This window comes from Hirundo rustica, chromosome 6, assembly GCF_015227805.2.
Source record: "Hirundo rustica isolate bHirRus1 chromosome 6, bHirRus1.pri.v3, whole genome shotgun sequence".
Classification (NCBI taxonomy): Eukaryota; Metazoa; Chordata; class Aves; order Passeriformes; family Hirundinidae; genus Hirundo; species Hirundo rustica.
This window is the reverse complement of record NC_053455.1, coordinates 60,233,629-60,259,995: the sequence shown is the minus strand read 5'-3', so window position 1 is coordinate 60,259,995 and position 26,367 is coordinate 60,233,629. Positions and strand designations below refer to the sequence as shown.

The following is a 26,367-nucleotide window of genomic DNA, read 5'->3' as shown; positions in this document are numbered from 1 at the left end:
CTCCGGGGAAGAGCGCGAGCGCGGAGGCTCCGGCTGCTTACCCAGTCGGACATAGAGGACGTACTGCATGGAATCCCGCGGCTCCGTGTACAGGATGCTCCCGCGCATGCTCAGCCAGATGATGGCCAGCTCGGCGATCATGCAGCTCAGCAGGATTCCCAGGTAGCCCCGGCCGTGGTCCACCAGGTTCAGGGAGCACGTCTCGTTGGGGTTGTACACCAGCCCAAAGAGCACCACCGAGAGGATCACAAACCTGCCGGGCAGGAAGGCCAAGGAAAGCCATGGAATACCCCACGGCTGCTTCCCTCCTCAGTGTCCCACCGCTCCTCAATCTTCATTTGGGTCCCGAATCCCCACAAGCCATCCAGAGGCCCTGCTACCCCCGTCTGGACCATTTCATCCACGCCACATTATCCCACGGGATGTGCCACTCCAGAGAAGGTGTGGCTGCCACATCCCCTGGAAGTGTTCAAGGCTAAGTTGGATGGGGCTTGGAACAACCTAGTGGTAGCTGTCCCTGCCCCTTCAGGGGGTTGGAACTGGATGGTCTTTAAGCTCTCTTCCAACCCAAACCATTCCAGGATTCCATGTTTGTTTTTCCTGAATTAGGCACAGCCCTAAATTCCAGTGGAGAATAACAAGGAGCACTGGTCAGGCTCTTTGGACCTCGGCTAGAACTTGGAACAGAGCTTAGCTACAAAAACAGAAGCTGGAAAAATGTCGGTGTCCATCAGGAATGCCCCACCCAAACTTTCCAACCCTGTGTAGAAGCGCAGGAAGAATTTCCAGCCATGCCAGGAATAGCCAGAAGAATTCCTGGGTGAATTCCAAGCATCCTTGTGCCCTTCTCACTTACCAGGTGGTGTGAAGGAGGAAGAGGAAGACGGCTGGCAGAACCAGGTCATCGCTGCCCACAGACCAGCGCCGGCGGAACACGACAATCCCTGGCATGGCTGGCAGGTCCCGGGAAGTTCAGCAGGCACAGCACTCACCTCCTGGAAAAGAATGGAAGCAAAGCTGCTGCTAAACCCCTTCTGGAGAGCCCCACAACTTGGGAGCCATCCTGGTTTATCCCAGAGCTGCTTCCTTCCAGCACCAGGGGGCACAGCATGCTTGGGAAGGAGGGCCAGGATCTGAAGGAGTGGGAAGCATTAGGTGAAGCCAGTGTGTAACTCATCCAGCTCCACTTCATGGGATTACCTGGAATCCTGTTAGGCTGTGATGGTGAGCAGCCACCGTGGGATTTGGGACAGGTCATCCTGGCCTCAAATCTCTTTACTGTGTTTTTCCATGGACAAACCTGCTGCCAGGCTCTTGTTGTTCAACAATTCCTTCCCCCGGCTTGGCTCAGGAAGCCAAAATATCCATTAAGAGTCAGTGGCAGCATCTGGGGAACTATGGGCTGGTTCCCAACAGCACTTCCAGTGAGGATATTGGCTGCTAGGAGATCTCCCCCTGGACCAGCAGGAGCATCCTGCCAGCTCCACATCTCCGTCGCATCCGCACCGGCCCTGACAGTCACGACCAGTTCCAAGGTGGAAGATCGAGGAGCTGCAGTTCTTCCCCGGGTTTTGTTTGTGCTCCTATTTTTAGGGCTTCCCAAACCCTTTGGAAAATAGAAACAGGAGCGGTGCAAAGTCACGAGACTGCACAGGGCGCTCCAGCCTCCTCCGGCACAGCCATCCCACTCCATCCCAGCTGGCCGTGCTCCAAGCTGCTCCAGAGGGACTCTGGCAGCACACCTTATCCTGCTTCTGCCTTCCTGGCAGACCCACACACGACCCACAACGAGGAATTTTCCTTGGTTTTGCCAAACGCACGATGGCGTCTTTGCAATCTACCCATAGCCACCAGGGATTTCTGGATTGTGGGATCAGTCCTGCCCCTCTCTCCCTGTCCCACCTCTTACCTGTGCTACCAGGGAATGCTGTACCTCACCTGTGCCTCTCTGCTCCAAGCTCTCCCAACTGATCCATCTCAGTTCCCAACGCCACCAATCTCCCAATTCCCACATCCATGCATTGCTGCTGGAGCACTCCATCCACAGCCTGCAGTGGCCACGCTGTTCCAAAGCTGCACTTCCAAATCCCTAAGTGCTCTCGGATTTTTGCCTCTGCCAAGTCAGGACAAAGCATCCTCATCCATTACTTACAACAGGATTTCCAAGAGCATTCCCAAGGGATTATCACCTGCAATACTTCCTGTACCAGGCAAAAAAAACCCCACACTTGGATATGATGCCCCTAATTTAGGGCTGTGGGTAGAACAAATTAGAAAGGGGAGGACATCCATAGAATTCCAGCATAGTTTGGATGGGAAGGGAGCTTGAACATGATCCAGTTCCATCTCCCTGTCATGGGTTGGGACACCTCCCACCAATCCAGGCTGCTCATGATTTAGACCAGTTGGAACCTCCCAGGTAACACAAATGCTGGGTTTGGGACAGCCCATGGCACCAATTTCCGCCCTGTCCCACTAAATCCAACCCAGCAGTCAGGTGTGCTTACCCCACCACTTCCCAGAACGTCCCAAATCCAGAGCCTCCTCTCCTGTGCCGACACCCACAGCCACCGGAATGGATCTCCCAACCCGTTTCAGCCACCCGTTACTGAAAACCTACACAATCCCCTCAAATTCCAGGAGATTCCAGAGTTAACAGGCCGCTTCCAGCCAGTCACTCAGTTGACGGAAACCATTCCACGAACAAAGCAAATGCGGAATTCCAACGCCATTTGGATTCTCGCTTTCTCAGCGCAGAATAATCAGAGCACTGGGTGCATTCCAGCTCTACCTTCCCTCCTCGGGCCATCTGGAGGCTCCCTCCCAGCCCCACCGCGCCTGTCATTCACCACCCGGGAGAGCTGGGATATCACAAACCCTGGATACACCTCCGGCTCCTTCGCTGCCTTTGGACAGCGCTTCCCAGCCCTGCTCCGTTCCCGTCATCCCTCGGCTGCATCCCGCCAACGCGCTTTCCACAACTCTTCCACCCCTCCAGTTGGGCTCTCCCAGTTCCCACCACCCTCTCCCAGTTCAAGAAGCGGGATATCGACGACAGCAACAAACATCCAATGTGGATTCCTTATCCACGGCAACGGATGGGCACAGAGCGGAGAAGCCTGTCACTCGCTGTCACATATGGGAATGCTCACAGTGGAACTGTCACTCCACTTACCAAGCTCCCAGGGCGGGAACGTTCCCAGCTAATTCCCAAAGACTCCCGAATTTAAACCAGGAGATTCGGGGCTTTGCCCCTGCTTTGGAAAGGAGGGAGAGGACGGAAGGCCTGGGACTGGAAAACCCACCCGAAAAATCTCTCACTGCAAGGACTCTTCAGCTTCATCCCAGGACAGCAGATCCCAGGAACCGTGCTTTAAGATGCTGAAGACATGATCCAGCAGAGGAACTGGGAGGGACCGGAAGGTTGGAGTGCAAACAGCCCCGAGACCGCTGACCCCAGCTCTGCGACAGCGAGAACCCTCACACTGCCCCTAAAACCGCTGCAAAGAGCCAAACATTCCCAGGATCCAGAACGCTGAATCCCATTCCAAGCAGCACCAAGCTCCCGACACCGAAATAAGGGAAGCACATGCACAAGGAGTCCCCTCGGAGCCAGGCAAGATTTAGGGAAGCAGGAATCTTACATGGCGTGTGGTCCAGCCGCTGTGCATCCTTCTCTCCCAGCAGGATATTTCAGGAAAAGTGCATATCCAGGGAGACAGGCATCACAAGCTCAGGAGGGAACAGCAAACTCTTCCTGCAGCCATTGAAAATCCCACTCAGCAAAGGGAAGCACGGCGTGGGAACTGGGATCTGCCAGCCGGCAGAGCCGGGCATCATCCTCAGAGCGACTGCCTCCCTGCACCTCATTTATCCACCGGGAATGCCGAGAGCCAGAGGTCGTGACTCCCCCCTTCCACACCCCCCAGCACCCTCTGGAAGGAAGTGACATCATCCCTATTCTGAGGAGATCGTACGCGGATTGTGGGAAGGAGGACCGGGAGCTGTCAGAGATGCGGAGCCGGGAGAGGAGGAAAACCCTCGAGCGGCACCAACCTCCTCCCTCTTTCTTCCCGTGGAGAAACCGGGAGCGCTGCCGGGAGCCCTCGGACATCGGGCTGGGAAAGGCCGCCGGCCGTGGAGTCTCCAGTGAATGGCCAGGGGGAGGGGACTTGGATGGGACACAAAAGGGACACACAGAGGGGGCCACCGCGGGCACAGAAAGGAGAGACTGTTCCAGAGGAGCCTCTCCCGGCCTTTCCAGCCGTTAATTCCTTGTGACACGCTCTGGGCTACGACAGGATGTGGGGGAAGGGGAGAATTAGCTGTCTGTAGGGAAAGGCTTAGGGAAAAGAGCAAGGGAGAAAAAAGCTACAGTGAGACAACATTCCAGCTAAACCTCGGAGACTTAGGCTAATCCAACAGCCCATCCCATCTGACAGGAGCCTCCTTAGGGACAAGTACACCAGGAAATAAAGCTGAAGGAAAAAGGCTGTGCCTGGATCCCGCATGCCAGGAGCCCACCCACACCACAGCAACACCCCCGGAGTCACCCACTCCCTCCACCCAAATCCAGGCAGGATTTGCTCCAAGCTCCCAGAATCACAGATTCCCAAGGCACCCACACAGCCCAATGCTCCAACTCCCTGCAATTCTCATCCCTGCATCCACAGTCTCAAAACCCCCTGCAAATCCCTATCTCTGCATCCACAGGCTCACAACCTCCTGCAAATTCCCAATCCTGCATCCATAGGCTCACAACCCCGTGTAAATCCTCATCCCTTCATCCACAGACTCAAAACCCCGTGCAAATCCCTATCCCTGCATCCACAGGCTCACAACCCCCTGCAATTCCCCATGCCTGCATCCACAGGCTCACAACCCCCTGCAAATCCCTATCCCTGCATTCACAGGCTCACAACCCCCTGCAATCCTCATCCCTGCATCCAGAGGCTCAAAACCTCCTGCAAATCCCTATCCCTGCATCCACAGGCTCACAACCCCCTGCAATTCCCTATCCCTGCATCCACAGATTCACAACCCCCTGCAATCCTCATCCCTGCATCCACAGGCTCACAACCCCCTGCAATTCCCCATCCCTGCATCCACAGGCTCAAAACCCCCTGCAAATCCCTATCCCAGGATTCACATGCCTACAACCATCTAGAAATCCCCATCCCTGCATCCAGAGGCTCAAAACACCCTGCAAATCCCCATCCCTGCATCCACTGGGTAACTCAGCATTCCTGCTTCCATCACCCCACAACCTCCCCTGGTTCACAACCTCCTGCTGTTCAGAGCTAAAGATGGGAGGCCAAACCCAAGCTCAAACTGGATCTGCTGGGAGCTTTTTCTCCCTCTGCCAGGTCCCTGGGGAAGTCTGCATGGAGGAAGCCCTGCCATCCCAATATTCCTTCCCTACCTTTTCCCTCAGGCACCTGATGGCACTTCCACAAGACCCAGGTATGACAAAGCAATCCCATCACATCCCTGCCAGCACCCTCTTCCAGCTGGCCTCTGCAAGCTCCAGAGTCCTCCTGTGTGACTCACATGAAGAAATTCCCTCAGAACAAGTCAGATGCTTGCCTTCACTGCTTAGGGCTACAGAATTCCCCAAAAAAATCTGGATTTGTAGGTCTCAGTGGATGGTTGCAGGTGTCGCTAAAGGACAGAGCCGTTTGGTGTTCCACAGAAATCCAGCACTGTCTCCCAGAATGCCGCCCCTTCCAGGACCCCTTTCCCTTGCTGAAATGTCACCGTGTTTCCCAGGAATGTCCCAGTCCCAACCTGCTGTCCTGCAGGGAAGTTCAAGCCTAGGCCTTCCAGCTCCCAGCCTAACTTCTCGGGAAATGAAGCTGGAAAACCAAAACCAAAGGAGCTTTGTGCCCTGGCAGCTCCCACAGCAGCTTTTCCTCGTGAGTGATCTTCTGCTCCGGAGCAGAGGCGCTTCCCTTCTCCCTGAGAGCACATCCAGGTCACCTTGCCCAGGTGTTGGAGACACCTGTCCTGGGGGGCACAGCATGGATGCTGCATCCTGCTTTTCCAGTCTGCAGGATAACAGACAATTCACTTCCCTAACCAATGGAATTCCAGCCTCTTCAAGCCACCCCAAATACATTCCTCACCAACATGTCCCACATGGAATACGGGCTAGGTCGTTCCCTTGCAGCTCCAAGAACCCCTCCCGTTCCCACCAAGCACTTACTTGACGGAAATCATCAATTCCAGCTTGGATCCAGCTCCATCGGGCCCCATCCAGCTGTTCTCAAGGGCTTTAAATGAGGCTCTTTCTGTTTCAGAGCTGGTTCCTCACAATCTGGGAATTGTTCTCGCCTCTCAGGGAGAAGGGGGATGGGTTATATCCATGCAGAATGTCCTGAAGCTGGCCAGAGGAATTTGCATGGAGCAGCTCTGCTCCGGAGCCAGGCTGGGAGAGCTGGGATGGCTCAGCCCAGAAAGGAGAAGGCTCTTCAAGTGCCTAAGAGGGCTCCAAGACAGCTGGAAAGAGCCTTTGGAACAGGACATGGAGTGACAGGACAACGGGGAATGGCTTCCCACGGACATGCTGTGGGTTTGGATTGGATATTGGGAAGAAATCCTTCCCTGTGAGAGTGGTGAGGCCCTGGAATAGACTTCCCAGAGAAGCTGTGGCTGCCTCAAGCCTGGAAGTGACAAGTCCAAGCTGGGCAAAACTTGGAGCAAGCCGGGATAGTGGGAGCTATCCTTGTCCACAGCAGGGGGTGGAATGGGATGAGCATTCCAAGTCCTTTCCAAACCAAACCATTCCAGGATTGAATACCAAGAGGGGAGAAATTCCATGGCACCAAAGGAAGGCGAGTCCTTTTCTGCCTTTTCCAAAGGGCAGGAAGTATCTGCTGCAAGCAGTGCCTGCAGGAATCGCAGGGAAAGCTCTTCCCGGGGGGAAGAAGGCGCAGCAGCTGCCGGAAGCTTGTGAGGAGAGCTCTGCCCTCACCGGAGGTGATTAAGGAAACAGATCCCTACTTAAGGAATATTCCATGGATTCATGGAACATTTAAGAGCCATATTTATAAGCAAACCTCAAGCAGGGATGACTGGCAAAATCAATGGGGATTAGAATTTCGGGATATCTTCACAGCTACTTGGAAGATTCTCCTTGATAATCTCCCATTTTCCAAGGAGAAGGGAATAAAATGAGTCAGCGGCAGAGCCAGGGAATGAAGCTTGGAGACAGGAAAGGCTCAAACAGCCTCCTGTGGCTCGGCATACTTTGGACGCAGCTCCCTCGGGATAAGGCCATGGCACCACAATCACCTCCACAATGTCATCGGGACAGAACTAATGGGATCAGCTTGGATCTGGAACTCCAGCGCTGCCCACTGACACAAATTCCCAAAATAATCTCGGAGTATCAAGTGACCTCCAAAACACAGGGAACAAGAACTTACCTACTTGGCCCACCAGCTTAACCCCGAAATCCTGGAATGAATTCTTTGCAGCTGCAATGGTGACGGACACAAGATCGGCGTAATCACTTCCCAGCTGGCCCAGCACTGATCCGTCTCCATCCCAGCTCATTCCTCCCTCAAATTCCTTCCCAAAGCCCCTTTGGCATAAACACATCAAGGTGCACGTTCTCCCTTGGTTAAATCCACCCCTTTTTCCTTAACTCCAAACTCCCCTGCCTTGGGTGGAAACAGGTCCCATGAATCCCACATTTCCCTCAAGCATGCACGACATCCCCTTCCTGTTATACTGGGAATGGTTAATTTTTAATAAGGAGACTCCAGAATGCATCTCCTCGGCATGGACTCAACTGCAGCAGTGGAGTTTTCGGGAAAAATGGGACTGTCTCGCAAACCTTAATGGATTTACTGCAAGAGGATGGACAAATCCCAAAGGTGCCACTCCCAGCTCTTGTTCCCAGTTAAAAGCAGGATATGGGATTCACCAGATCAAAGAGAAAGAAGGAAATTCTCCACTTTGGAATGCACCTCCTCTGAACAACTGGGACCAGTTCTGAGACTGTTGCCAGGGATCCCAGTCCTACAAACCGGTGACACCGCACATCCCAACAGTTCTCCCCACTGGATATCCAGGGACACCCCTGCACCACCCAATGGGCCGGGATTTGTCCGTAGCGTCACCATTAAGGCTGGAAAAGCCCTCCAAGATCAAGTCCAACCATTCCTCCAGCACTTCCAAGGCCACCTCTATCCCATGTCCCCAAGTGCTGCATTCACACGGCTTTTAAATCCCTCCGGGGATGGGGATTCCACCACTGGAGCCTGCTCCAATGCTTTAAAACCTTTTCCACTGAGCATTTTTCCCTAATACCCAACCTAAACTTCCTCTGCTGCAATTTGAGGCCATTTCCTCTCATCCTGCCACTTATTCCCTGGGAGCAGACCCCGATCCCACCTCACTCCACCCTCCTGTCAGGCATTTGTGGAGAGTCAGAAGATCCTTCCTGACCCTCATTTTTTTCCAGGCTGACTCCCCCAGCTCCCTCAGGTGCTCCAAACCCTTCCCTGAACACGCTCCAGCACTTCCATGTCCTCCTTGTGTGAAGGCTTTATTAAATCCAGACCGCAGCAACCATCCCTGGGCATAAAGGAAGAGGTTTGTAGGGCTAAGTCTGTGAAGACAGGGATTGCTGTTAGACGTTCCAGCTGCCCAAATGCAAGGGAGGATTATGCTTGGAAAGGGATGGAAAAGCCTCACTCACACCTCCAAGATTCCCAAGGCTTTTCTCCTTGTCCTCGACCTTAACTCCAGAGCTCCATGCTCGTCAGCCTACGGAAAATCCAAAGCTTGCACAAATATCTGGCCAAGAAACAAGGGAAGCCACCACCTTCTCGGGAATCTGGGAGTGGAGAAGGAACTGTCCCACACAGCCCCAGTGCGCTGCCAGGAATGGAGTTAAAAACAACCCCCAATCCTTGTCTCGATGCCGGCAGCTCCGCAATTCCACCCACGGCTTGTGCCAGCAGAGCCCACGGGCAGCTTCCCGACCACTCCGTGCTCCGGCAAAAATAACGGCCAAGCTGCCAGGGGGGAAAGCCTAATAAATCCCAATTAATGTGGGATTTGAAATGATTCCCCATGTTCTACAGGGGAATAAAATCCCCTGCTACAAGGAAAGCCTGGCTGGAATGGGGTAGGGAATGCAAAGGGAATACCTGGATGAGGTGATGGATACAGCAATAAATGCTCCCAGCATCCCAAATCTGCTCCCAGGTGTGGAACAACAGCTCATTCTCCCTGGATACAGTTACTGGGAATCACCAATCCCTAGTTCTGTTGGAATATCCCACGGCTACACACAGAACTTGGCAATTCCTGGTTGGAAAGCACACGGCCTCTGAGTTATTTATAGCCAAAACTCCAAGGGCTGGATGAAGCCAGCCACGGCAGATCCAGGAGGTGACCAGTACTTACACATGGAGCATTTTGGATGGAGCCTCATTTCTTTAGGAAAAGCTACTTTCCACTACAATCCTAGCAAATTCCTGGCTAGCAGTTTTACTCCCCCCTGGAATGCTTATCAGCTCAGTCCCCTTTTCAAAAAAAGGTGGGAGAAAAAAAAAGCAGAAGGAGCAAATTTCCAGGTGAGATGTTGAATTCGGAGGCGCATCCCCACTCCGGCACACCTGGAAGCGATGCCTTCGGTAAGAGGAAGGAGAAAGCCGGCCATTCCCAAAAGGAAATGCCTCTCTCCCCTCCTGCAGGCAGCTCCTTGGCTCTCTAGTTTACGATAGTGGGCAAACAGTTTTCCCAATAACTTGACTCATTGCTTCAGGAATTCCCTGGGGATGAGTCACATGCAGGGAAAGCCACCGGGAGCGGCGCCGGGACCACCGCTGCCAACACGAGGAGAGCGAAAGAAGTGGGAGAACACAAAATCCCTGCCAAACTCGGGAAAACTGTGTGGTCAACACCATTCCTTGGCACTCCTTCCCTGCTCCCCTCCCCACAAATGTGCTGGAGCGGAGAAGCGCATCCGGAGAGGCGGCTCCAGGCTCTGGAGCCATGGGAATCACCAGGAAGAGGTTCCCTCCACGTGCATCTGCCGACTTAGGAGGGAATGCTGGCTCTGCTCATCTCCCAGGAATGATCCTAAGATATTTAGAGTAGTGATTATTTCCCTCCCTCCCGGCACTGAAGGGGAAAGAGGGACACACGTGGAATTCCAAGGCCTCCAGCTTTTTACTCTACTCCCTGCTCGCCGGCGTTCCCAGTTTGTGGGGTTTCCTGCACCACATCCCACAACTTATCCCAGGAGTTTTCCTCTTCTCATATTCCTTGACTAAGTGGTTTGGCAGGTACATGCCCAGCTGCAAGTCAAAAACGCTGGGAATCAGGGCAACCTGGGAAGTTTTTTGGGGAATCTAAATCCAAATGCATCTCTTCTCAATACGATTTGTCCTCAGTAAACAAGAATCCTGGATCTGTGACGCTTCCAGGCTCAAAAACCCTGGGAATGGCTTCAAACAGCCTAAACCTGACCTGGACATGACCTACTCCCATTTTCCTGATGCTGCCAGTTTATTTCCCTCAGCGTGTCCCTGCTTGTTTCCTTTAGCCTGTAAAGGACGTGCTTGTATCCCACATTCCTAGAAATCAGCCTGGAAAGATGAGGTCATGGAGGTCACTTGCTTCCCAAAGTCCAAGTGAAATTTCCAGTGGAAGCCACCAACAGCCTATTTGAGGACCTCATCCTGTGGGAGCAAGTCCAAGAGGGAATATTTCCAAATGCTGTGAATTCCTTGAAAATGCCACGTCTGTGTTTTGCCTTTTCCCGTTACTCCCCAAACCCTCCCAGATTCCCACTTTCCAGTATCTTGGAAAGCATCAATCTTGCACCTTATTTAGCAGAATATGCTTCTTGGTCCCAATTCCAGATTTTTCCCAGCCTCCAGTGAAAAAATCAAACCAACATCAGGATATCCTGGAATCAGCTATTTTTTTTGCGAGCTCTGACGAACCGGAACCTACGGGAATATTTATGGATTAAAAAAAAAAAAAAACAACCCTGAATTTTCACGTTTTTCTGGCAAGATCCTGTGAACTAATCACCAGCATCCAAAGGATTGCTGCTATCCAGGGGCTTCTTTCCACACTGAATCCAGGAGTGTGTCCACTTTCGCTTCCATGCTTACCCTGGAAGCAAGGATCAAACGCCAAAGTCCTGCCCGGGGAAGGGCCAGGACAGGAACACCCCTGCACAGGTGGGAATTTTAAATGCACAACAGCAGAGAAGTGGGAAGTTCAGCCTGGAAATGTTCTTGGCTCGGATATGGACAATATCCTCTTCCCTTTTTCCTGAGCTCAAAGGGAACATTTCAAGCCTAACTCTGGATTTCCAGCTGCAACTTCCCAAGGAATGTGGTTCTGCTCCTCCCATCCCGCAGCTTCCGCCTCGGAACAGCCTTGGTAGTAAAACATCATCAGGGCTGAGCATTCCCAGCAGAAGAATCCTGCTTTATTCCCACCTGGAGAACAGTTTTCTAGAAGAAGCTGCCAGCTCTGCCCCAGCTCTTGTAACACTGCTAATGACAGTGCAAATCCAAAGAAAGCAGGAGCAGGGAAGGAGGAAGGGAATGAGGATGGGAGAGGCAGATTCCAGGTCTCCTGCTCACCCAAATGACAGCTTGGGAAAACTTTTCCTGCCTCAGTGGTTGTTCCTAGGAATAAATCACCTCTTCCACTGCCGCTTCCAGCCCACATGGAGACCCTCAGGAGCAGCTCCCTCCTTCCACACCCCAACAACTCCTCTCTCATCCCATCCCAAAAAGGCCTATTGTCCACTAGGAACACGGAGATCACCGAGGAAGAGCACATGGAAAACCCACCAAACAGTCCAGCACATGCAGCTCCAACTCTCTCCCAAGCTCACAGAATTCAGTCCCAAATTCCCACCCTGTGGAAATCAAATCCTGGGACTTAACCAGCCTGCTTTTCTCCCAGCTGGTGCTTGGGATAAAGATGTTGGAATCACCACAGGGAACAGACAGCACTGGGCCCACACCTCTCCAAACCACCAGGACCAACCGACCAAATGCTTCCTTCTCCTTTTCCTAGGAATTCTTACCCATCCAGTGCTTCCCTAAAGACTAATGAGCAACCTAAAACTGGAATGGTGGGCTCAATCCTGCCAAGCTGAACTCTCCAAACTCTTCCCGAATCTCAGATTTGTGATGGGAAGAAGGAATCCTCTTTTCCTTTTGGTTACGTAAGCAAGGACGAATCAAGCCCAGGCTTCCCTGATCCTGTGTCATATTTAAGCCTTAAATGTACTTATTTTTCCACATCCCCTTCTCCTTGGACACTCCAGGAGCTGCATTTCCAAATCCCAGCACACACATCCCTCCTCCCCACCACCCACAGCCTCCACGTGGAGCTGATCCGCAGTTTCTCCCGGCCCTGGGGATGTGTGCTCTCCTGGCACTCCATCCCTCCCCAGCAGGGATCCAGCCCTGCCCACTGCTCCCCAGGGAGGGCCAGGAGATAGGGATTCACTTTCAAGCTCAGGAATTATTTAATTCCATAAGGCAGTTTTACATCTCCTCAAGTTCCACGGTCCTCTGCTTTTCCAGCTCTGACTCCTGGAATTACTCACACGTATTTACTCCAACTTTTTCCTGCTGACAGATTCCTTGCGCCTGTTTCCCCCCGTGGATTCATCACTACCGATCCTGGAGCTGGAACTGCTGATTCCCATCTCTACTCTCCAAATATCCGGCAAACTCGATGCCACAGGACACATGGCCACACGTTCCTGGCTGCAGCCATGGCACCAGGAATCTCCTCCTGTTTCCACGCTTATTCCCTAACTGACACTCCTGGTGTCTCCTGGATACAATGACCTTGCTCAGCTTGGAGAAGGGAAGGCTCCAGGGAGACCTCGGAGCTCCTCCCAGTGCCTGAAGAGACTCCAAGATTGCTGGGGAGGGACTTTGGATAAAGGCATGAAGTGACAGGAGGATGGGAATGGCTTCCCACTGCCACAGAGAGGAATTAGGTGGGATATTGGCAAGAAATTCTTCCCTCTGAGGGTGGTGAGGCCGTGGAATGAATTTCCCAGAGGAGCTGTGGCTGCCCCATCCCTGGGAGTGTCCAAGGCCAGCTTGGCTGGGGCTTGGAGCAACCTGGGCCAGTGGAAGGTGTCCCTGCCCATGGCTGTGGGATGGAACCGGATCACATTCCAGATCCCTTCCAACCCAAAGTATTGCGGGATTTTTCTCCCTGTCGCCACCACTCTCCATGTTTCCATACCCTCCTTGCTTTCCCCTGTTACGGAGCAGTCCTTCAGCAGAGCTTGGAAAATCGTCACTCCAGGGACACTGCCCCTGCCCTCTCGGCCTCCAGCTCCAGAGCCAGAATTCATTTGGAAATGCCAGACAAGAGGAAGGTGAAAGGAGGTGAGTCAGAAGCAGAGACCGCACGTGACAAGAGCGGAGCTGCAGCCAAAGAAATCCTCTGGAAAAGCATTCCTTGGCTCCAAGCAGCTGTGCAGGCACGAACCGAACGGCACAGATTGGAACTGACTGTTCCTAGCAATTGGTTCTACCACAGAAAACTGGGAACAATCCTTCCCAAGGGAGCGGGGAGCAGGAAAGATGAACTGGCCACAGGTGGGAATGCACCAGCTCCAGAGTTGGGGAATGCCAGGCTATGGCAGGAGGTACCCAGAAGCAGCAGGAGATGATCCAGAACCTAAATCAACCCCGTGATTCCTAAAATACAGATAGGAGGATCCTGAAAATGAGATGAGTGTGCTCCTCCTAGCATTATCCCTGAATTCCAGATGCTTTGGGTGGGAAGGGACCTTAAACTCATCCCATTCCAGCCAGCCCCTGCCACGGGCAAAGACACCCTGCACGATCCCAGGTTGCTCCAAACCCCATCCAACCTGGCGTATCTTCCCAATATCCCACCCATCACTGCCCTCTGGCATGGGAAGCCATTCCCACTTCTCCTGTCACTCCAGGCCCTTGTCCCAAGTCCCTCTCCAGCTCTCCTGGAACCCCTTTAGGAACTGGGAGAGTCTCTAAGGTCTCTCTGGAGCCTTCTCTTGTCCAGGATGAACATTCCCAGCCTGTCCTCAATCCATATCTGAATGGAACAGGAAAAACATCACCTTTCCTTGCAGCCAATCCCAGCAGGACCATCTCAGGGCTGTACCTGGATTTCACACCTGGCAGCTGGGCATCCTGGACCACGGCCAGGTGATCCCAATCCCTCTCTACCGAACTCAATAACTCTGCAGCTTTTGGAAAGCAAAGCAATCCCATTTCTCCAAAGACAAGCTGAGCTCAAATCCTGTCCAGGGAAGTTGGTAACCCTGAGAAAATGGGAAGATTCCCTGCTCCAACAGCACAGGGATGTGTTTTGCAATTGATTTCTCCGAGAGGAGCCGCCTTTCCCCTCATCCAGCAGACACGAATTCCAAAACGAATTTCACACTTGAATCTATAATCCAAACAGGATTATAAGGAAAAGAGCTATTTACTGGGATCTACTCCAGGACAAGCCCCTGGCTCCCAGCCCAACCAGTCTGAGGCTGCTGGAAAAGAAATTCCTTTTTCCTCTCACTCCCGAGGCAACGCGTGGCCATCCTGGTAATTAAACGGAGTGCCTTCGCAGAGATTCCTTCGGCGGGATTTGTCCAGGTGTGGATTTTCCCGCTTCCCTTTAATTATCTTATAATTAACCATGAAGTATCCAATCACCCGGAGCTTTTTCAATTAAGCTTCAAAAGGAAATGCCTGGAAGAGCTCTTGGTGGGAATGTTCTAATCAGCTGGGAAGAGATCACAGGCGCCCGAGCTAGGGTTTGGTGACTCATTCCGTTATTGCCGGGGCAAGCGAACTTCCAAAGACAGAAGAAAAAATCCCTTTATTCTCCCTTTTTTTCAGCTCGCATCCTCACCCCTGATGAGAGCTCAGAGGCCTGGGAGCAGTGTGATATCGTAATTTACAGAGCTGATTAAAGAACAATCATCGAGCTCCCAGGGATCAGGAATTATCCCTGCCCAGGCCCGACTCTTCTCCATCCCAATCCTGCACCTCTTCTTCCCTCACTTCCTCCCCTCAGCCTGAGTACATTCTGAGTATAGGCACAAGCTGAGATCTCCTATGGTTCTTTTCTGGGCAGTAAGGGAAAACATTCCCAGCCTTTTTGATCGGGAATAACAGGAATTTAGCCCGCATCCTTGCGGAGATGCTTTGAGATCCCCCAGCCCACGGGAGAGGCAAATTGTCCTCAAATGCCAGGCTGAGACCTTCTGTGTCCAACAGCACAGACAAATGGATCATGGAATTGTTCAGCTTGGAAAAGCCCTCCAAGATCATCCAGTGCAATATTCCCCAGCACTGCCCAGGCCACCGCTATCCCAAGTGCCACATCCACACAGATTTTAAATCCTTCCAGGAATGGGGATTCCACTGCTGGAACCTGTTCCAGTGCTTTGCAACCCTTTCCATGAAGGAATTTTCCCTAATATCCACCCTAAATCTTCCCCTGGCACAACTCAAGAGTCGCTTGTAACCGGGCTTGTCAGATGTCTTTGATTTTTTTCCACAATACCAAGAGAATTCCAAAGGTCTCTCAGAGAAGGGATCTCTTGAGCGCTCTTAACAGCTCCCAGAATTCCAGGAGCTTCTCACACACTTTCCCAGCCATGTTCCTGACAGTCTTTCCCACATTCCACAGACAACACACCTACTCCAGCGGGAAAAAAAGAAATCAATGTCTCCCAACTGCTGGCATTCCCATTTCTGCAACCTCAAGATCCCATGGATATTTAAGGATTTTATTTTCATTGCAAAGAGGGACACAGCGGAGCAGACAGACCCAAGGAATATCCAGCTCCAGCATCCAGCCTGGAATTGTCCAGCACAGGATGAACCCAAGCATTCCTTAAGCTGGAAAAACTCAATGTCCACAGGTTTCTTCCTCCCTTCACCATATTCCTCGCTCCCAGCTGGGATCAGCATCCAGCAAAAGAGCTCAAATGATCCCTCTGGAGTAAGGGATTAAGATTATGGAATGGAATCCATAATAGGAATAATACACCTCTCAGTTACATGATTTCCTGGCTGGAATTTTCAAGGTGTTCCAGCTGCCAGCCTGAAGCTGGAGAAGAGAAAAAGGACACTGGGATGACCCCGCCCCTTTTCCATGAGGAGATTTTAAATTCCAGCAGCCTGCACATCCCTTCTTCCCTCTGTCCCTGATAAACCAGGAAGGAGACAACACTGCAAAATGGGAAAATTCCAGGTTTCCACCAGGAAAGCAGCGAGGGGAAGGGGGAGGGACAATCCAGGCTCTGAAATGTGTTGGATAAAATCTCACCTCCACCCTCATCCAGCTCTTCCCAAGTCCACCACGCAGGATTTAGCATTAGCAGGGTGGGAGCCAAAGAATCCAGAGGTAAACATCCAAGAGAAAACAAGGAGGGAAGGGGCTGGAATCCCTGGAAGAGGCCAGCAGGAGCTGCCTCTTTAACACGCCTCCCTCAGCTGCCAGCACCCGGGAATCCCATTCCTGCTCCGGGCTGCCAGCAAGGAGTGACCTCTGGAGAACACGGATCTGTCCACCAGCAGCACACAACTCACCCCTTTTCCCTCCTACAACGCTCCAAGAACCCCATTTTAGGGAAATCTGAGGAACAACTCCGTGATTTTCTGCAGGGAAGAACAGAAGCTCCGAATCCCCCACGTTTCTGGGGTGGGCTTTTCCCCCGCGCCAGGAGGAAGATGAAATCATGTTCTCAAAATAGTTCCAAGGAAAAAGGCTCCAAGGAAGGCAGAGCTCCCCTTTAACTGGAGAGCCGAAACTTCCCCATCCTCCTGAGGGACAGATGAACTCAAATTCCACTCCACAGCATTGGAAACATGGAATACTGAAGCATTAAAGTACCAAGCCATAATTAATAACAGCCCCTAATTAAAGGAAAATCCAAATTTAGGGGGAAGAAAAGACAACTCCATTATTACAAAATAAGGGATGACAACCTTCAGGCAGAAGTGCCAAATCCCAGATTTATGACAAACGAAGGGATTGGATCCCTCAGGCGGGAGTCCCAGATGCGCTCACCACAACCCAGCCGTGGTGCAGCGGCACAAGAGCCCTCGGGGAAGCTCCCACAGGGAAAAAAAAAACCCGCACAGCTGCTTCAGTCAGGACCCCAACACACTGAAACCCAGCCCCCATCCCACGGCAGGTGCCTGCTTTCCATTGGATTTGGCTGGAAACTTGTTTAAAAAGCACACTTCTTCCTTAATTGGCCTCCCATCTTTTTTCCCGGGTCGGTTTTCCTGGCGAACTTTGGGACTGCAATTCCTCTTCCCTCACACAACGCAACTGTTCTCCTGAACTTCCTCCCCCTCCCAATCTTTCTGAACACATATGGGGCAATATTCCCGGGAAGAGGCATGCAAGCAGGACTGGGCAAAGTCCCATATTCCTTGGGAGCTACTTAAACAACAGCTGCACTGGGAAAAAAAAACCACACAAAACAAAACAGATTTCCCTGTCCTGAACATCTTATCCAAGGAAGGTGGGAAAAACAGGTTCAGGAATAGCTTAGCCTGGAAAACTCATCCCAAAGGGGTTCCTGACCCTGTTCCACAAGCATCTGGAATCCAGGGTGGTCTTTCTGCTGCCCCCCTCCCTAAAAAAACAGGAGCTCTGAGCTGCTGAGTCAGCAGCACAACAGCAGGGCGGATTTGGGCATCTCCTTATCCAACTTGTAATTAGCGCCGAAGACACGGAGCAGCCGGGAACTGGGAAAGCTTGGGAGTCAGGAACCAACCAGGAGAGAAGGAACCTTGGTTTCCCACTTAAGTCACAAATCAAATCCCTTTCCCACCTTTCTTGACAAACCTCCTTATAAATGAGAACTCCAAGCCTTGCAACTCCCTGTTCCCATAGGAACATGAGAACTCCCAACCTCATCTCCTTTTCCAAGAGCAGCGATGTCTAATGGAGCCTCGGCAGCGGGAATACTATAAATACTGGGCAAGGTAAAAGAACCCTTCTCTCGTTTCTCCTCCAAAAAGGGAGCAGCAGCCACAGCCCTGAGGGCCACCAAGTCTTGGATCATCCCAAATTCTTCCCTCTTCCTCTCTGCTAATGGGATTAGTCACCTTTTCTCCTCAAAAAAATCCAGTTTCAACAAAAGTTCCAATCTGAAATGCAAATTCCCTGGAAAACCCCTGCAGTCAGGGTAAGGAGCTGAGCAAACACCAGGGTAGCTGTCTAAAGTGCAAGAAAACAAATGGTCACATTGTCTGGGAACAGGATCTCCCGCCTCCCCAGGCCTGGACAACCAGGAATTCCAGTATCCCACCCTCTGGCACAACACCTTGCACCTCCAGACACTGAGGCAGAAGTTCCATCTGCTTTCATCCTATCCACGTAAAACTTCCAGGCCCTGACGCACCGGAATGGTGAAAGCATTCCAGAAGGAAAAGGGGATTTGCTCCCAAACCTCCACCCAACAAACTTCCCTAAATATTAAGGTTTAAGCAAACAGCACCTGCTGGAAGAAGAGAAAGGCCAACTCACTGGTTTTTTTGGGAATGCTGAGCCCTCGTGCTCCGGAGCAGAGGCTCCAGGGCTGTGTATTCCATGCCAGGCAGGAGGGAGTGTTTTGGCCCAGCCCCAGGGAGCTCGGAGCCAAGCGGTTCGCCAAACAAATCCACGTTAACATCAGGATTTTGGTGTCATAAATCAGGCGCTCTCGGGTGAAAAGGTTCCGGATTGCTCCGGCCACACCTTTCCACGCTTTTTTGCGCTCCAAAGGGCGGCAGCTCCCAGCTCTGGCACACACAAGGCAAAATCCTGCAGCCACAGGAGCAGGAACCAGGATGAGTTCTTCCCATTCCATCTGGTTTTCCAACCCCCCCACCCCCCCCAGGTCTAGGCTTTCCTGGAATTATTTCTTAGCAGTGGGAAGTGCCTCTGGCTCTCCTCAATCCATCTCCTGCTTCCAAGTGTTGATGGACTAAGAGTTAACAAGGAAAGAAAAACTAGGAGAGCAGGATGAATACAATCTGGGAACACCAAGAACAGCAGGAGCTGGATTTGGATGATCCCTGCAGATCCCTTCCAGCTTGGGATATCCTACGCTTGGCTCATGCACTGCGCAACATCCCAAGGTTTTAAGAGGATAACCGGCTGAGGACAGTCTCCGTGTTGGAGAGATTCCCACGTTCCCTCGGGCAGCTCCGCCTCTCCCTCTGCCTGCCCAGGTGACGCCCCCCCCAGCACCCCGTCCACCCGGTTGGAGCCGCCACGGAACGCTGAACTAATCCGACCCTTGGGATGAGCATCCAGTGAACAAACACAGCGCATTCCCTTCCGCTCTCCTGAGCCAGAAGGATTTGGGTGAGCCCGGAGTCGTTAAAAGCCACCCCGGATCAGTTCCGCTGCCTGAACCCCGCCTCAGCGGATCCCAAAAAATCCGGAACCGCGAGTCCTCAAAATTGCAAACGTTCACTTCCCTGTCTTGTCAGCTCCCCAAGAGAAGGGAAACCTGGTGGGATCATCCCCAGACTAAACCTCGAGTTTCCCAGGGAATAAAGGCCAAATGTGAGAATCATTTCCTACCAAGAAATGGCTGGAAACCAGGGTTCCAGGCTATTCCAGGGAACAAATGCCCAAGGACCCAGCAAACCCATGGACACAAAACATGGGTTATGGCATGAAGGACATGGGAAGAGATGGGAACATCAAACCCCTCTGGAGTGCCTGGCCTGCACATCGAGAATCATGGAATTGTTAAGGTTGGAAAAGACTTTCAGGACCATCAAATCCAACAATCAACCCACTAACCCACGTCCCCAGGTGTCACATCCACGTGGATTTTAAACCCCTCCAGGAATGGGGACTCCACACCAGTGCCCTGGGAAGCACCGTGCTTTACGAGCCCTTCCATGAAGAAATATTCCCAATATCCAACCTAAACCTCCCCAGATGCACCTTGAGGCCGCTTCCTCCTGTCATGTCATTTGTTCCCTGGGAGAATAGCCTAATCCCTCCTGGCTCCCACATCCAGTCATGGAGTTGCAGGGAATGAGAAGTTCCCCCAATCCTCCTTTTCATCCCGCAAACTCGCTCGTTAGGTAACAGAGAAACTTCCAACACCGGCATGCTCCTGATTTCCCTCCCCAGATCCCTGCTCCCCACCTCACAAGGGAATTTCACCGACTCTGCCAGTATTCCCAGGAGGCTCCACGCTTACTCAGCCGCCCATTCCTGAGCATTTTCTGCAGCTTCCCACGTGCTTCCCACCTCCCAACCCGCCTCTCCTCATTCCTCCGCCCTCATTCCTCAAGGGGAACACAAAGTCAGAGCAAGGCCCCAGAGAATCCCAAAATTCCCCTTGCCAGCTGGGATTCCATCAAGGCAAAGAGTTACATGCAACGAATCTCTTAACCTCAGGCCCTTTCAGGCCTTGGAATAATAACCATGGGTGACATTGGATTTGGGGATGTGCCCATTTCCTAACGAGTTAAATTGGATTACGGCACTGGAGGTGCTCAAACGAGCTCGGGGAGGGAATGTGATCCCTTTTTTTATAAGGGACGAAAGATTTTTTTCCAAAAGCAACACATCGGTCCAGGAATAGCCACGCAATTTAGAGGGGGAAAGGTTTTCCAGACAAGGCAGCCTGTGGCTTCCCGCACAAGTTTTGGCACTACAATTCCACAAAGGAAAAGGGAATTTTTTTACCCCGGATTTGTCAGCGAATTTTGAGGAAAGCTCTAATCCTTCCAGTTTTGGAACACGGATGCCTCTTTCTCCACTAGGAAATAGGGGGAAACTGACAAAGGCAGAGGGAAGAGCAATCCCACAGAGCACAGAATCTCTCCAGGAAATTTTCCCTTTTTCCCTACTCTATCCAAGGAAGAAAATGAGCAGCACAAATCCCTGCTTTTGTGGGAAGTTTTCCTCCTTCCTCTGACAGGTCATATATTTTCCCCTCTCCAAGGAAAAATCCAGTTCATCCCTGAATGCTCTCATTTAGGGAAGTGCTGGTTGTCATTAGCGGATGCTCTGGTGCCATGGAGATGGTGACAAACAACTGAATCAGCCGGAAAAAACCCGGAGTCACAAAAAGGGGAACGCACTTCCTAAGGCTAAAAACCGTGGCCCGGAGGCAACATGAAGAACAATTTTTTGGGATCTGGATATCCCCAAGAAATAGGGTGCCCCAGGGGGAAGCCGTGGATCCATGGAAGTGTCCGAGGCCAGGCTGGATGGGGCTCGGAGCAGCCTGGGATAGTGGGTGAGCTTTAGGGCCCTTCCAACCCAAAGCACTGCAGGGTTCCAGGATTCTAAGCACAGGCCAGGCAGAGCAGGACACCCTTTTTTCCAGGACAATCCCTGCCTGGCTGAGATGCTGCAAACTCCCAGGCAGCACCTGCCTTGTTCTGGTTTTCTGGGAGGTGGAACAGTTCGTTTCCCACGGGAGAAAACAGCACCGATTTGCAAGATCATTTAGCAGACCCAATGGGAAAAGCCAAGCCTCCAGAGGCTCCCAGTTCGGAGCTGAAATCCATATTCCAAAAATACACCAGCGATCTGGGCTGCAAAGACAAGCCGCGACAGAGCAATAAATCTCATCCTAAAGGATGCAGAGCTGCGGAAACTCCAACTTCCAGCAGACATGGGGCAGCAGGGCACATCCAAATGGGAACCTTTCAGGGAAAATAAATGCACCTTTCAGGGAAGAAAGGGCTGAATTCCATCCCAGCCTCCCCATTTTCTATTTACTGCACTGAACTATAATAGGAGTGTCCTGAATTTTCCTGTTTCTTCCCATTATCCAGTTCAAATGTTTTAAGGTGGCCTGAGGGATTCAGCATTTTATTCCCAAAGAACAAAGATAAGGACTCTGTCCTGCAGCCTGCCTGGATCTAAACTCTAAGGATCACTCAGGTCTGTGGTGATAATAAAACCTCCAGGCCAAGATATCCCAAGGAAACGTGCTCCAGAGGGAAAAAAAAGCCATGGAAAATGCTCATTTAAGGTGGCATTTCATATTTACTGATGGCTACGAGTGAGTGGCACCGGGATATTCACCACTGACTCCCGATGAAATGGCAAGTGAAAAACACCAGGAAAACTCAGAGTGGAAGGCTCTAAATTACATCTTGTACCCTATTTCCAGGGAAAAAATTCCAAGCCATCCCTGAGGAACCCACTGGTTTTAATTCCACACCAAGGGAACACGCAGGAACCAAAATCTCAGCTGGAAGGGAACAAAAAGCCAGGAATTTTCATGCAGTTCCACAGATCTTTGAAGGGGAGCTCAGAAGGCTCCTCAAAGAGAGGGAGAACTGCCAATGGATGGGGAGGGATGAGGATTTTCAGGGATCTGCTGGAGCACAAGGGCAGTTAAAGAAGGATTTGAGTTCAAGAAGAAACTCCTGGATTAAGAGCCCGGGACAGAATTCCTGGTAAGTCTCTGCCTGCCATGCGGATTTCCAGCTCCTGGCTGCAAGGAAGGGGAAAATAATCCAAAGCTTTTTTGTATCGTCTTTCCAAAGAGATCCAGAGGTAAGGGATCCACGTGCCCTCCAAATAAAAATAAAAAAAAAAAAAAAAAAAAGGAGGAAGAAGGAATGCCTGAAGCTACAGGGCACTTTTTTCCTAAAACTCTGTGGGAATTACATCCTGTATCCAAAACCCCTGCTAGGGTCTAGCAGCATTTCTGTCCGTCTTTCAGAGCAGGATATTCCTCAGCAGGGCAAACTCTCCCATTTCTTACCAAAGCCTGGAAAACCATCCTAATTTCTCCCATTTTCAAAGTTCCAAGCTGGGCAGGTGCTGCACCAGGCAAATCTTGGAGGGGTTTTTTTTCCCCCGATTTCTCCTCAAAAATCCACGCCATAACGCACAGAAACACGCCTAAATGAACAATATCGCGGATGGAATAACAAAAATATCGGCTCCAACTGGGCCCTGGAGTGAAGACCCGACTGGCTCCCATCTATCCCAGGAGGAACAAACATCCCGGCGCTCCCCGCAGACCCCACAAAAGTCCATTGGTCACACTTCCCGTGGCACAAAGGCCACTTTCATCCGCTCCCAGCTCCCGAAAAACTCCAGCCCTGCAGCTCCAAGAGCGGATTAAAATGGTTTCAACTCACCCCATCTCAACTGCTGCGCCTTTAACTGGAAATTCCTCAAACTCCGGGGCTCAATGCAGCTCGGGATGTTCTTATTCGTCAGCTGGATCACTGTCGGGAGCAGAGGTGGAACCAAGGGTCATTTATTTGGGAAAGATGGAGTGGGAGGGGAGGAAAAGCAGGGTGCAGGCTCCCCAGAATAAAGCTGTGTGGTCTAGGGGAAGGTAAAAAGGATTAATTCCCCCCCCAAAAAAGGCCTTCAGGCAGGACAGGGATGTTTGGGACAGAAAAGAATTCCTGCTGGTTTAGTCCAAGGAAGTTTCATAAATGCCAGCCAGGCCTGGGAATGACTGGAAGCTTCTCCAAACTCCTCAGCATCCAGAGCTGAGCAGCATCCCGCGCTTTACACCCTCCGATTTGAACGCTTCTCCTCCCTACATCCCTCCAGCTGCCTGGGAAAGACCCCCGAAAAACAGGATTATGCCGCTTTAAGGAAAAATTTCTGCGGCACACGAGCCTTAAATCCCGATTTTGCAAATCCATACAATGATACGGCAACTCTGAAATCCAAGTGACCTCGTTTGGAGCAGCCAGCTCCCAATTAATTAACTTCCAAGGGGAGGAGAAGCACAAGGAACAGGACTGAGATTCCCACATAAAATCCAAAAAAAAAAAAACCCACACCCAAGCAGGGTGGGGGTGGGGGGTTTTTTTGTGGGGGTTTTTTTTGTTTGTTTGTTTGTTTGTTTTTTGGTTGCTGTAATTGTTTGTCCCGGGAATTTTAACAAAGTTTCCAAAATCTAGGATTTTTTCCCCCACACACACACATTTTTGTTCATTGGGAGGAGCATTTTCACCCTTCCCACTTTCCCTCCTGGTGCAGCACTTCCCTTAAATCCCATCATTGCACAACTGCTCCTTCCCAGCCCTCTGGAAAGGGAACGGGTGGACACAGTCCAGAGAAGTTTCCCTTTTTCACCGCCCTTTTCCCAGCAACCACGGAGCTGCCAGGGATTTACAGCATTCCCTGTCTCCGGGATTCGGAGCCGGCTGCGCAGGTAGCGGGCAAAAAGTGCCAAGTGCCTCAATTTAAACTGGAATTTGGGTCAAATCCGGATTTTTTTTAGGTCAGCTCTGACAAAATCGGTACCTGCAGTGTATAGTCTGTATCCTTAAATCCCTGACTGCGACCCTCTGGAGTAAAATTTTGGAAAGCAGAGCTGCCAGCCCCCAAATTTCCCATTTAAATTCCCGTTTAAAGGGGGAATTTTATCCGGCTCCTTGCTGAAGGGCTTTGGCTGCAGAAATTCCAGGTTCTTTGTATCGTTTACCACGTAACAATGTTTTTCCACGTCTCTTGTCCCTGTTGGGCATTCCCGACCCCCCCAGCCATTCCCAGTCCAAGGAATTTCACCAGCAGCTCTAAAACCCCGTGCAACCTCCGTGACCCTGAAAACCAACACCTGGCACAACAAACACCTTCCCCCAGCTCAGGTTTCCCACTTGGGAAGCTTTTTCCAGCGGTGTCCACGGGATACATTTCATTTCATCGGCCACACCAACGCCCGGACCACGGAGAGTCCCAAGCGTTCCCAAGAGCCACTTCCCACAATTTCATTATCTCCCGTTTAAGAACACTCAAGCCTGACCACAAAAACTTGGATGCTTCTCCCTGTCCAGCCAGGAGGATGCAGCAGCTCATCCCCACTAACTTTCACCCGGGAGGAGGAGATGAATATTCCCACCTTGGAATACTCCCTTCCTTTCAAACCATTCCCCAGAGTTTTGCTGCCTTCGTGTCCCGGGTTTAAGTATCCCACCTGGAGCAGGCTCTAAGGACCACGGTGCGTGCGCCCCGGCCTCGGCAATTCCCCATCCCCGTATTCCCAGTGCCAGCTGAAGCCCGTCCCAAACACACCAGCAGGTACTAATTCCCAGAATTGGGCACAGCGGGAATTCTGGCCGAGCAGCCTGGCAGCATCCCAGCTCCAAGGTCTCGGAGCAACACCTCCCTTACTTTTATAAGGATATATCGCTCCTGCAGCGTGCCCGCCATCCCAAATTCGGGAATTTTGCGGTCACGGCTCAGCATCCGCCCGCGTTTGCTCAAGCCAGGTACCATTCCCTGCGGGAAGTAATAAAACCCGGGAGCGAGAATCCCTGTGTCACACCCACACCCGCTCCGCGGCTCCCTCTCCCCAGGACATCCAGCGGCACCGCTCCCGCCTCCCGCCGCAGGATCCCGACTCCCAAAACCGCGGGATCACCTCCACGCCTCGCACCTGCCCGGGGCGGGACGGCGGCTTTCCCGCGGCGCAGGTGGAATCCCACCGGGCGCAGGCCACACGGAGCGGGGCCCTCCCGCCGGGAACGCCGCGCTTCCTTGCGGGATCCGGCCCGCTCGGGCTGCCCGGGCCTGCGGCCCGGCGGGGCGGGGGGCGGCGGCGGCGGGCGCACCCCCGGCCCTGCCGGAGCCCTCCCGGCTCCCCCGCACCTGCCGCAGCGCCGGGCCCCCGCCGCCGTCCCTCACCTCGCCGCCGTCCCTCGCCTCGCCGCCGCCGCCGCCTCGGGAGCGCCGCGGCCGCCGCCGCCTCCTCCATGCCGGGGGCCCTGCGGCCCCCGATTCTCCAACGCCGCCTCCGCCCTGCCGGGGCCGCCCCCGCCCGGCCGGGGCCGCCCACTGCGTCAACTGCGTAAGGGCCGCTACGCAACCTGCGGTCGCCACGGCAACGGGCGGTGCGGGGCGCGCCGGCGCCGCCTGGCGGCGCTGGGCGGTAGCGCGGCGGGGCGGGGCGGGGCGGCCGGGAATTCTCGCCGGGATCCCGGGAAAAATCCCGCCTGCTGCGGGCCGCTGGTGACCTGCGCTGCCGCTGCTATCACGGGAAGGGCGCACTGGGATCACGGGAGGATCCCACAGAAGAAGAGCTCCGGGAGCGCCGCGTCCAACCCGCGGCGGTCGCCGCCTTGTCGCCCATCCCAGAGCGCTGGGTGCCGCATCCGGTCATTCCTTGGACACCTCCGTGGGTGGGCGCTCCACCGCCCCCCGGGCAGCCCCTTCCACTGTCTCATCACCCTTCCCAGGAGGAAATTCCTTTCCTTCTGGTGTCCGACCTGAACTCCCCGTGACACAGGTTCAGGCTCTTATCCCACACTTTGCCCCCTGGGAGCACAGCCTGGCTCCAATCTGCCTTCCCTGGCAATCAGGGAATTTAGGGAGCAATAAACGTCCCCCCCCAGCCCC

General features: G+C 52.7%; 1 protein-coding gene across 5 annotated transcripts in view; it reads right to left on the bottom strand.

Annotated features, from left to right (window-relative positions):
* DAGLA (diacylglycerol lipase alpha) overlaps positions 1–25,704 on the bottom strand; it is a 57,096-nt gene extending 31,392 nt beyond the window's left edge. Inside the window, exons 1-5 of one of the 5 annotated variants that reach the window (XM_040066310.2) lie at positions 24,947–24,985; positions 23,148–23,237; positions 3,645–3,757; positions 857–995; positions 42–253 (exon numbers count right to left, since the gene is read on the bottom strand). In XM_040066310.2, the coding sequence (XP_039922244.1) occupies positions 42–253; positions 857–951 (307 nt within the window). In that variant the 5' untranslated portion in view covers positions 952–995; positions 3,645–3,757; positions 23,148–23,237; positions 24,947–24,985. Of the gene's footprint in view, positions 1–41; positions 254–856; positions 996–1,200; positions 1,319–3,644; positions 3,758–23,147; positions 23,238–24,871; positions 24,925–24,946; positions 24,986–25,408; positions 25,490–25,656 lie in introns of those variants that run through there. The other 4 variants (XM_040066307.2, XM_040066308.2, XM_040066309.2 and 1 more) reach the window with 4 other exon arrangements.
* Positions 25,705–26,367: the final 663 nt, after the last annotated feature.